Source organism: Pseudogymnoascus destructans (genome assembly GCF_001641265.1).
Source record: "Pseudogymnoascus destructans isolate 20631-21 unplaced genomic scaffold scaffold_11, whole genome shotgun sequence".
In the NCBI taxonomy this organism is placed as follows: Eukaryota; Fungi; Ascomycota; class Leotiomycetes; order Thelebolales; family Thelebolaceae; genus Pseudogymnoascus; species Pseudogymnoascus destructans.
In genome coordinates, this window is record NW_020167530.1 from 658,118 (window position 1) to 669,699 (window position 11,582).

Below are 11,582 nucleotides of genomic sequence, written 5' to 3' on the forward strand. Positions count from 1 at the left end.
CATCCCATGGTCGTCGTAATACAACCTCGGCACGGCGATCCACTTGGCCCGCGGTACCCAGTGACCGATTGGCCTGTCCAATGAATAGCGCCACTATAGCGTGCTGACAAGTCTCTGATATCCAAGGTGATGGCCATGCGCACCTCCTTGCTTTGAGAGGGCTTCGGCCTCGCGATCTGTCTTCTGCGTCGCTGCGTGATATCGCTTCTACCCCGCGATATTACGGTGTGTTGTGGTGTCGGGTGGCCTTGGGAGCCGTTCCTTCTTCGTACTACTTGTACAAGACTTTTTGACTCGGATGTAGATTTTCGGTTTCTCTTTTCCGTACCCACTCGCGCGAGAAACCTGCCCCTCTCTCTTACTATTCCTATAAAGCGTAAGGTTTAAGTTTCACGCTTCTCATTATTATCAAAACTACCAACATCACCCATTCACACAGAAGGTGCATCAATTGGAAGGCCTCAACATGGTTTCCAAATATACGATATTTGCGGCGGTAGCAGCTGTAGCATCATATTTGGTTGGGAACCGTGTCATAATCCCGCCATGGTATCTTACATTTGGATATATAGGAATCTTTATTGAAGGGTTCCTGTTGCAGTTTGCAGTCTGGGTCTTCTACAACGTATTGTTGAAGCATAGGCTTAGCCCATTGAGACACCTACCCGGCCCCAAGGTTTGTGAACCTTTGATAGAGACTCCCTACAGTGGCCACTGAGCTAAAATATGCGCCGTTAGGATAACGGTTTATTCATGGGACAATGGGACAACATGGCTGCAGAAAATCTGGGTGGTCCGCAGCGAAAATGGTAAGTCACATCGAGCCACATTGCTTCGTATATGTTTCCTCTATTCTAACCTCCTCAGGGCTAGAACAATCCCGAACGATGGCATTATTCGTTTCCTGGGCATCTTCAACAAGGAGCGCCTCTTAATCACCTCTCCCAAGGCCCTCTCTGAGGTTCTCACTACTAAGTCCTATGATTTCGTAAAGCCTCACGAGGTCTCCGTAGGCATCGGGCGTCTACTCGGCATCGGCGTGCTCCTGGCCGAGGGTGACGAGCACAAGTTTCAACGCAAGAACCTGATGCCCGCGTTCGCCTTCCGCCATGTTAAGAGCCTCTTCCCGACGTTCTGGTCTAAATCGCTCGAGGTTGTGTTCGCCATAGACGACGAGATCAAAAACACTGCCGGCGCCCCACCTCCAGAAGATGCTATTGAGGCCGGCGTCAGCCGAGACGTCAAGCTAGACAGCGACCAAGCAATCGTATCCGTCAGCCAGTGGTTTAACCGCGCGACCCTAGACATCATTGGGGTCGCCGGAATGGGGCAGGACTTCAATGCCATCGCTGACCCAACAGGCGACTTGTATCAAGCATACGTCAGGACGTTCCGGCCCTCTCGCCAGGCTTTCGCTCTGCAAATCTTGTCCTTATTTATCCCCCACGTCATCATTAGGCACTTGCCCTTCAAGTACAACAGGGAAGTGAATAAATCCGCCAAAATAATTCGCGACATCTCCCGGGACCTCATCACCAAGAAGAAGGAACGCCTCGCGAAAGGCCTAGCAGCAGACAAGGACATCCTCAGCGTGGCTCTCGAGTCCGGCGCCTTCACCGACGACCAACTCGTCGACCAGCTCATGACCTTCCTCGCTGCCGGTCATGAAACAACTGCTACAGCTATGATTTGGGCCATCTACCTACTCAGCATACACCCAGCCATGCAGACGCGTCTGCGCTCCGAAGTGCGCGCCGGTCTCCCAAGCCCCGACTCTGGCGACTCCATCACAGCGGCCGACATCGAGCGGCTGCCCTACCTGAACGCCGTGTGCGCAGAGGTCCTCCGGCACCACTCCCCCGTGCCGATGACGCTGCGGGAGGCCAACGTCAACACCTCGATCCAGGGGGTGCCCATCCCCAAGGGCACGATGCTGTATCTGGTGCCGTGCGCGACGAACCGCGACCCGAAGCTCTGGGGCCCGGATGTGGATGAGTTCGAGCCGGAGCGCTGGCTGCGGGACGCGAGTGGGGGTGCGGAGTCGAACTATGCGTTCCTGACGTTCATACATGGGCCACGCAGCTGTATTGGGGAGAAGTTTGCGAGAGGGGAGTTTGCGTGCTTGGTGGCTGCTTTTGTGGGGAGGTTTGAGTTTGAGTTGGCGGATCCGAGGATGGAGGATGAGAGGACGATTCCGATTAAGAGGGGGGCTACGAGCAAGCCGGAGAATGGGCTGTGGATGAAGATGAGGAAGGTGGAGGGGTGGTAGAATGGTAGGAGGGTGGGATGGTTTATGGAGATGGGATGAAAAAGCGAGTATATATATGTACTGTACATACAAGACGAGAAGCACTGTGAGTATAATGTTAGTTATTCTACTGTACGTGAGTAGCTGGTTTGTTCATCCTCTTTGACATCTTTGATGTGCCCGCCCATTTGATCTCCACACCTCGATATGGATGGGTGCATTGACATGCCCGCCTTGATCTCTAAACTGTCGACATGCCCGCCTTGATCTCTAAATTGTTCGACATGCCCGCCTTGATCTCTAAATTGTTCGACATGCCCGCCTTGATCTCTAAACTGTTCGACATGCCCGCCTTGATCTAAACTCGACATGCCTGCCTTGATCTCCATGCCGTCTGATATGCCTTCCTTGATCTCCATACCGTCTGTGAACAACACTACCCACCCGCTGCCCGCTTCCGCCTGGCCTGTTTCATGAACTCAAACCTGACTGTTGATTGGCCAATGCAGGCACTTACGCGTAAGGGCGCGACCCTCTCGACGCGTCAAAACGCGCAAGATGCGTCTCTCAAACAGCGCTACTACTAAGCGGGAATAGCGCAGGGCCTTCACAAGGGCGGAAGACCTGGGTCCCACCAGTTTCCACTAAACTCTTTCCAGTTAGCTTTCACCCCTTGAACCCATCACGCGCCGTCCGAAGCACCCCTCTCTCAGCCAATCACACGGCATCGTGGTCTCGGAGCGGGGACACCAGGCTACCCTCAGGCTGCCCATATTAAGGCCTGTGTTGGCCGTCCCGCCAGACCCCTTCCCTCGTCCACCCACATCCGCTGTTACCATTGTTCCTGCGCATCATATCGCATCGCACTGCATAACACTGGACACTTCACGGCGCATATCGATCCATAACTGCCCCTCAGCCCCACGAGGAGCAGCACAGCTCGCTGTCGCACATACTCCGCGCAGCTATAAGCCATTCATATCATATCTCCTATACATACCCGCGACACACAGGCCTTCACCTCGACCCGGCCCGCCCGCGCAATCCGCGACCGTTACCGCCCGGCCGGAGCCGGCGCACAAACCACCACCTTCACAGTCATAACCTCAACAACGTCAACGATGCTCCTCCCTGCGCTCTGCCCGCCCCCTCGCCGCGCCCCCCTTCCTCCCTCCCTCTTCGCCTCCCCGCCCGCTTCTCCCTCACAACAGGCCACATCCTCACACTCCGCCCTCCTCGCCACATGTCACGCCCTGCAGAGCATGCTCGCCTCGCCGCAGCCGCAGCCGCAGACGCAGCTTCCCACCCCGCCAATGCGACACGTCCCGCTGCCGTCGCCGATGAAGCTGCGTCTGCGGTCGTCGACGTCGCGGCCGTCGTCGAGTGATGCCAGCGCTGCGGTTGTTGCTGAGGCGCCGCTGCCGGTGAAGCCGATACCGAGGAAGAGGATAGTGAAGCGTGCGCCGCCGAGGGGGGCGGGGAAGAGGCGGAGGGGAGTGGTGGAGGAGGAGGAGGAGGAGGAGGAGGAGGAAGGGCCGAGGACGCCGAAGAGGAGTAGGGGTGTGCCGGAGATGATGCCGTTGGGGCTTGTGAGGGGGGACTTTGAGAGGTTACATGATGCGCATCAGTATCGGAGTGAGGGGGTGAAGGCGGATGCGCTGGGAATAGTAGGAGGCCCAGTGGGGGAGACGTCTGAGGTGGTGGAGGAGGGTGAGGGCGATGAGGGGGAGTGGACGAATGAGGAGGATAGGGTGCTTGTTGAACTTGTGTTGCAGAAACTGAGGCTGAGTCGACGGGAGTGGATGGACTGCGCGAAGATGGTTGGGAGGGATAGGCGGAGTGTGGGGAGGAGGTGGAGTAGTCTCGTTGGGGGAGGGGAGGTGGGGTTGAAGAGGAGGGGTAGGGAGAGGGCTGAGTTGCCTGGGACGTGGCGGTAGAGTGCTGGTTGGTCATGGGTGGGTTGGGTTTGGAGTTTGGGGCATTACGGAGGATATCCCGTCTACGGACGATAAATGCTATTTGGGCGGCTACATCATATATTTATTTAGTCACGGATTACTTCCATCAATCATAACTTTGGTTCTCTTCGCACTATATCTGTAGCCGTAAATATTTCCTGTTGATGGTTGCCTCTTCTCCTTTCCACCTACCCCTGATACTAAATCTGCAAGTATATGGCGAGCTTGCGCATGTTTATCTCAGTAGTTGTTGTGTCTCCACTTCATTATTAATTCTCGGCCATCCAGTACTGCAATGCGGCGAACTGCACATCCTTGGTTATCCCCGCCAATGCTCCTACAACATAACCGCAGATCACAAGACTAAGCATCACTAATCCACCCCAGCCGCTGGTTCTTCCCAGCGCCGTCGCACCCGAAGACCCCGTATCACACCCCTAACCCCCTATAAAGAAGTCAGGGTGCTTCGCCGTGTAGTTCCCTAGACACCACGCGTCTGCCAGGCCTCCTCTTCACTTGTGGTATTGCAGTAGGAATTGCAGGCTTCTTTTTGTCCATATCTTCCATGGGGCACAACTTCAGAAGACGGGGAATAGCAGGGTTGCAATAGTTGAGTTGGAAGATATGGTTGAGTTGGATAATTTTGCCGACTCACAATTACACCCGACCAAAAATGAGAATTTTGCGAACAGCGCCCTACCATGGAAAATGCACACGACTTAACACAAGGCCCCTATTTGGGGATCAACCAACCATCATGTGGAACCTCCGAGGTTAAATTCAGTCATGAGCCGCGCCCCTCGCGCGAACCAAATTCTGAGCCATATCCGCTTTGTTGTCTGCTCTAACCCTGGTCCCAAGTCCTTCCGTCTGCGCTGAAAGAGACAGGTCATCGACAAGAGGCAGAAGCGATAGACACATTCATCGGTCCACAAATACCACAAAGAGGATACTGTTTGCGGACTGGAATGCGGCCACCATAGATATTCGAAGTCGCAACTGGGAATTAACTGAGGCCCTGTTGGAGCGAAAAAAATGTCAGCCGGGCTGGCTTTGCCGCATTGCGAGGAGATCACTAGTTTTGCAAACGTGGGCCTCAATCGCCTAGCCATAACTCCAGTGTGGTTTCATTATGTCAAAATAAGGGGTGGTTGCTCTGACCTGAATCCTGAGACGTGCGGTGGCTACCTACCGAGGTAGCGCACCTCACTCGGAGTATATAGATTCCGTAGATTGCTTCACTCTAATAACAACAAAACAATCACATACACCAGTGCTCTGCTGTTCACCATTATTACTTTTACTTCTACCGCTGTACTGAGATAATCCACTTAGTTCAACAGATAATGCAAGCAATAATGATACATGATAGAAGCATTGTCTACACGTATGTATAAGTAATCAATAGGTTATAAAAACAAGTCTATAGTTTTATGCTAACTTGTTTATAAATAGTCTTATTTGATCAGTATCAAATTGTCTACAATGTAGAACATCACCGCCTTCGCTACAATGGTCATATTATCAACTTGGCAGCTCAAGCATTTCTATTCCACTCAAATGATGAAGCTCTTGCAGACTATAATAATACGAATACATTGACTACTCCTACAGAAAAAGGAAGATCTCTATGTGCACTGGATAGTAGCATGTGGAATTCCATTCCGAATGGTTTCAATCCCTGAGTTCCGCACGTAAGTAGTACTACCTTTCATGATTTAAGGCTTTTATTAATATATATATACCATGCTTCACTATTTAAATCCAGCCATCAATGAATGGCTGCCTCATAGCTCGACAACAATTCACGATTGGGTCCTTCGTAAATATACAGAAGAGAAGGTTATCACTCGACAGGCTGTTCAAGCTGCCCTTACAAATATACACTTTACAGTTGACTTATGGACTTCTCCAAATTCCCTTGCAATCCTCTGTAATGCTGACTTCTAAATGATAGAAGACACAGAGGTTTCTTGCATAAGGTTGACTTGACAGAGGAGGCATGGGATTAAACACAAAGGCTTTCCAAGTAACACGTTACAGTATTGTAAAGAATACTATATTGAGTTGAGCACGAAGCTCCTATCTAAGGAATACTATCTACTTATATAGTGGTGTCGTGCCAAAGGGATATCCGTGGATAACATGGATAACATAATATCCATGATATCCAATGTTATCCATCACCTGATATTCTGTGGATCCCCGTGGATACAATGCAATTCAGGATTATGTTCACCTCAAGTACGAGAATTTCTCTTCGCTTGACACATTTATTATCGCTGTCCGTGAAGCTATCGACAAACTTGAGAGTCTACAATGCCCTCCTCATAATGATTGGCTTCCTGTTATGTTTATAGCTTCTTGTGCGAACAAGTGGCCAACTTGGGCAGAACGCCAAAGATCACTCCTTCGGTCTCCAGATCACTGCATCACTCTCGACTCTCTTATCAATGACCTCACAGATGAGGCGAGATCGAAATCGACTCCTACAGGCTCGAATGCCTTGTACGGAAACAAATCTCAAGGAACGGGTAAGGGCAAAAACCCAAGCAAGGACAAGAAGAATGGAGATCGACCATCTTGCCCACATTGCACAATGCCGAAACCTCGACACTCACCTCAAGACTGCCTCGAAAATAACAAGGAGAAGCGTGATGAGTGGGAGCGGAAGAATGGGAAGAAATGGACCCCATATCGGAAGCATATTGAGAAAAAGAAAAATGAAACCAAAGATGAGGGCAATGACTCTAAGAACTATTTCGACCTTGTAGCTTTCTCAATGCCTGCCAAATCGAACACTATAAGCAGAGATAGGTGGTTATTCGATACAGGAGCAGATGAGCACATTGCAAACAGTCTTGCGAAGTTTGACACTTACGAAGAGCGCATGGATTTACCATTCATGAATACAGCAAATGGACTTGTTCGTCCTCAAGGCTGTGGCTCAGTTCGACTTTTTGGAGTAAAGGGAAACAGAGAGAAGACCCAAATTACCCTCCATCATGTCATCTATATGCCTTCCTCGCCAGTTTGCCTGTTTAGCGGAAAGAAGCTTTATAGCAGCGGAGGTCATCTACAGAATGGCCAGCTTCTCGATAAGCATGGCAATGAGATGGGCACAGTTGACTCAGATCTGTTCCTTTACGAATTCAAAATGGAAGCAAAGGAATCACTTATCCTGCTCTTGATTTTACCTGCTGCGATTGAGCATAAGAACACAGACATTGAACTTTGGCATCGACGCCTCTGTCATCTTGGACTCGATAACGTCCGCAAGACCAAAGACATGGTAAATGGGATCTCATATAGCCACTGCCATTGCGACGAGGTTGTGCCAGCCATGTGAAGAGGCAAAGCCAATCCGTCGAGTGAACAAAATTTCAGCTCGACTAAGACCGAAAACAGCTCTTGAAGAAGTTCATTGTGATGTTGTTACTATCACACCTCACGGACTCCACGGAGAGAAGTATGGCATACTGTTTACTTGTGGAAAGTACAGTGTCCGCTATGGATGGACCTTTAAGAATAAGGGTGACGTGTACAAATGCATTGTCTGGATGATTCGACTTGCAAAGACACAATACAACATCACAATTAAGAGATTCAGAATGGATGGAGGAAAGGAATATGCTCCTACCCAGATCGATGAGCTTACAGCAGATCTCGGAACCATCATTGATGTCATACTGACATTCGTTGCACTCAGTTTGCTATCAAACTCAAGAGCAAACTTAGAAATCTCCTCCTCAAACCTACAAGTCACCATACATATCTTGGCTTATCACACCAACAACAAAAGCAATACTACTCAACGATTGCTGCAAACTCTTCTACTACATCTGTTTATGCTACATACATCACGGCATATCATTTGGACACTCATTGAACAAGTTATTAAGAAAATCTCCTCCTTAAGGGGGTGGGCCAATACTACCACATGGCATATCTCTACCAACTAGAGGCCTAGGAACATGAACGATAGCTCTAGAAGCTTCTACAACCCTCTATGATTCATTACACGTCATCGCTCCTTAGTTACCCACAAGATTGGTTAAGTTATGACATAATTTGTCTATAGGTACTCTGACCTTGGACCTCCTTTTCACTTCTTATAGGCTAGGAACCCAAGAGATGGTTCTATGGGATTCTCTTACGTTCACTACATGATTAGCAAGCTAGTTGTGGGTCGCACTTGATTTCTAATACATTTACCAAGCCTGGTTAGTCATGGAAAGTCATGGAAAATGAGAGAACTACACTCCTTTGGCATAAATAGGATTGCCCTTTCCTTAAGAAAGGGCAAGCAGACAATACAGTAAATTGACTATCACATACTTCCACGTCTTTTCCAAGCTTCCAAGCATTCATCTTGTTACTCCTTGTTTCTGAAAAGTCAGTGAGGTGTTAACCTCTGACTTACTCCTGAGTTCCCAGACTCAACATTTGTTGCAACTTGTCTGAACCACTTCACTACATCACACACCTGATTGCTGCGTTGTGGAATAGTCTAAGCTACAACCCTTTGGCTCTGTTTCCTAAGACAGTGTGTTGTCTTAGTAAAATCACCCCTTCCTTGGGTGGCTAGATTCTCACATCTGCTGCACCCACCATTACAATTGAGCTGTCCACTCCATTTTGCGCATATCAAGACGGCACAGCCGAACGAGCTTTCGCACCATTTTTGAACGTGTTCGATCTGCTGCAATCGATCAGCGAATTCCTGAATTCCTATGGCCAGAGCTGTTTCAAGCTGCCATTTACATCTCAAACAGAGTGGCCACTTCAACCATTGATGGGAAGACACCATTTGAAGCATTTTGGGACGAAATTGAACCAGGGGTGAATCACACACCTAACATCGCCCACTTGCGAGTTCTAGGATGCAAGACATATGTTATTGTCCAAAAGGAATGCAGAGTGCAAAGCCAGAAGCTTGCCTCAAGGGCAGAAGTCGGCATTCTCGTTGGATATGAGGGTCATAACATTTTTCGAGTTTACGTCCCCTCTCGAGCTGGAGAGAAGATTATAAGAACTTCGCATGCTCAATTTGATGAAGGCAGTGGTTTCATTACAGAGCCAACATTTGACCAAATCAGTGACGAAAATGTCCAAGCAGCCCACAACAACGCAGTGGAAGAAATGGATGAACTGCGATACCCTCCACCTTCTGTCTCAATGAATAAAGACTATGAAGGACAGACTCTAGACCTAATTCACAATCAGGAGGATGCAAAAGAAACTCCTCAAGATCAGCCAGATGCAGAAATCGAGCATGAGGAGCGCAAACCTCCAAAGAAGACCCAAACTCGCAAAGTCTGGGTTCCTATTGCTGCACAATTGAGTCACGAGAAGCCAAGCAAAGGATGCTGCTTCATCTCGAAATGCCATGTATGCAGAGGAAGAACAGGAATATCAAGACGAAGATTTCCAAAATACATTTTTCACAGGCACAGAATACAACTCAGATCCGCAAACCATGGAAGAAGCACTCGCTCGATCTGATGCAGATCTCTGGCATGAGGCCATTGCCTCTGAATATCGATCCATTACTCGTAAGAAAGTGTGGAAAGTCATGCATAAAAGCAAAGTTCCAAAAGGGAAAAAGGTCCTTGGTGGACGCCTTGTTTTGCGCACTAAAAGAGATCGAGATGGCAAAATCCTTCGCCGCAAGGCTCGATGGGTTGTAAAGGGCTATGAGCAGAGATATGGAAAGGATTATGAGCAGACCTTTGCAGGAGTTTGCAAATCAGCCACATGGAAAATCGCCGTTGCCCTCGCTGCACGTTTCGATCTTGAGATTGAACAGATGGATGTTGACACTGCATTCCTTGAAAATGATATCGATGCAGAGGTATATGTTGAATTGCCTCCTGGATGGTGTGAGAATGGTGTCAAGCTTTCAAAGGAGGATGTGTGCAAGCTATCACGCACGCTTTACGGTCTCAAGCAGTCACCACGTCTCTGGCAGAAAAAGCTTCGCAAAGCACTCCAATCTCTTGGATTTGAACCACTCGAAACAGACCAATGCATCTTTATCAACAAGGACACAAAGATCATCATTGTCACTTATGTTGATGACTGCCTCATTATTGGCAAAGATAACGAGGACTTAAGTAAGTTGAAATATGAGTTGCAGACAAAGTTCACAATTGAAGAACTCGGTCCTGCACAATACTTCCTTGGAGTCCGCATTCATCGAGATAGAAAGAAGCGAGAGATCTACCTTGGACAGGATGCATATACTCAAAAGATCCTAGCCGTTTTGGAATGACGAATTGCCACACGGTGAAGACGCCTTGTGCCCAAGGATGGGAAATTCTCATGACTCCGTACAAAGACAAAGCTACAGCTCACGAAATCAAGCTGTATCAGTCTATGGTTGGATCTCTAATGTATCTAGCCACAAACACTCGACCGGATATCAACTATTGCACGTCCGTTCTATCTCGTTTTCTCGCAAACCCCTCGCCACAGCATATCGCAGCTGCTCGTCGCTGTCTGCAGTATCTCGCAGGCTCTATTCATCTGTGCATCTGTTATGGAGGCGATTGGAAGGATGATGAGGCTATGGCATTAAGAGGATACGTCAATGCAGACTTCGCAGGCGACAGAAGCGAGCGCAAGTCTCACACAGGATGCGTCTACCTTTTCTGTGGAGGCGTCATTGTGAGCATTTCGAAGAGACAGCCAACCGTTGCAGTTGCGACTACTGAAGCTGAATACGTGGCTATGTTTAAGGCTGCACAGGAAGGAGCATGGCTTCGACATCAAGGAGCTTGGATATAAGAAGAAGGATGCACTCACAACGGAAATCATCAGCGACAACCAAGGAGCTCTTGCACTTGCAGAGAATCCAGAGTTTCATCAGCGAACGAAGCACATCGACGTCAAATACCACTACATCCGAAATCAAGTGAAGGAAAACCTTGTTGATCTATATTATGTGTATACGAAGGAGATGGCATCAGAGATTCATTGAGCTGATCAAGCTTAAACAGCTTCCAAAGATGGACTGATTATAGGTTACGGATGAAGAACTAGGGGTGCTACTAACTGTTGATATGTTTTCTACAATATCACCAGAGGGGTGTGTTGCAGGAATCGGGGTTCAGAGCCACGGGAGCCACTGGCGTGGCACCCACCCACATATATAGTTCTCAGTAGGCTGCGCACTACTCGCTCAATACTCGGCTCACTCGCTCAGTGGGTTACTCAGCTGGGTGAGTAGCTGAACCTTTTACTCGACTCGGTGAGTGAGGTCAATACTCAGTTACTCTGTAAAAACCCGGTGAGTACTCGGCTATCACGTGTAAGATTTATGCATCATGTGAACAGTCCCTCATACGATTAATACTGTTTTATGGTTAAGTTAA

The 11,582-nt window shown here is 48.8% G+C and overlaps 3 protein-coding genes across 3 annotated transcripts; 2 read left to right on the forward strand and 1 right to left on the reverse strand.

Moving 5' to 3' along the window:
- Positions 1 to 105: 105 nt before the first annotated feature.
- Positions 106 to 2,353, forward strand: VC83_05035 (uncharacterized protein). The gene is made up of 3 exons (XM_024468661.1): positions 106 to 676; positions 739 to 809; positions 868 to 2,353. The coding sequence occupies exons 1-3, from the start codon at positions 467 to 469 to the stop codon at positions 2,267 to 2,269; spliced, it is 1,683 nt and encodes a 560-aa protein (XP_024323804.1). The 5' UTR covers positions 106 to 466; the 3' UTR covers positions 2,270 to 2,353.
- A 17-nt stretch (positions 2,354 to 2,370) lies between these two features.
- VC83_05036 (uncharacterized protein) lies at positions 2,371 to 3,087 on the reverse strand (the record flags this gene model as incomplete). The annotated part of the gene is made up of 3 exons (XM_024468662.1): positions 2,371 to 2,714; positions 2,766 to 2,892; positions 3,007 to 3,087. 3 exons carry the CDS (start codon positions 3,085 to 3,087, stop codon positions 2,371 to 2,373), a joined length of 552 nt encoding a protein of 183 aa, XP_024323803.1.
- A 282-nt stretch (positions 3,088 to 3,369) lies between these two features.
- Positions 3,370 to 4,339, forward strand: VC83_05037 (uncharacterized protein; the record flags this gene model as incomplete). The annotated part of the gene is made up of 1 exon (XM_024468663.1): positions 3,370 to 4,339. One exon carries the CDS (start codon positions 3,370 to 3,372, stop codon positions 4,183 to 4,185), a length of 816 nt encoding a protein of 271 aa, XP_024323802.1. The 3' UTR covers positions 4,186 to 4,339.
- Between the last annotated feature and the right edge of the window lie 7,243 nt (positions 4,340 to 11,582).

Bases quoted from the DNA above. Each gene is read 5' to 3' on its own strand.
- VC83_05035 (XM_024468661.1), top strand. From the start codon at position 467: ATGGTTTCCAAATATACGATATTTGCGGCGGTAGCAGCTGTAGCATCA. The intron at 677-738 runs GTTTGTGAACCT...ATGCGCCGTTAG, and splicing joins GACACCTACCCGGCCCCAAG to GATAACGGTTTATTCATGGG. The intron at 810-867 runs GTAAGTCACATC...TAACCTCCTCAG, and splicing joins GGTGGTCCGCAGCGAAAATG to GGCTAGAACAATCCCGAACG.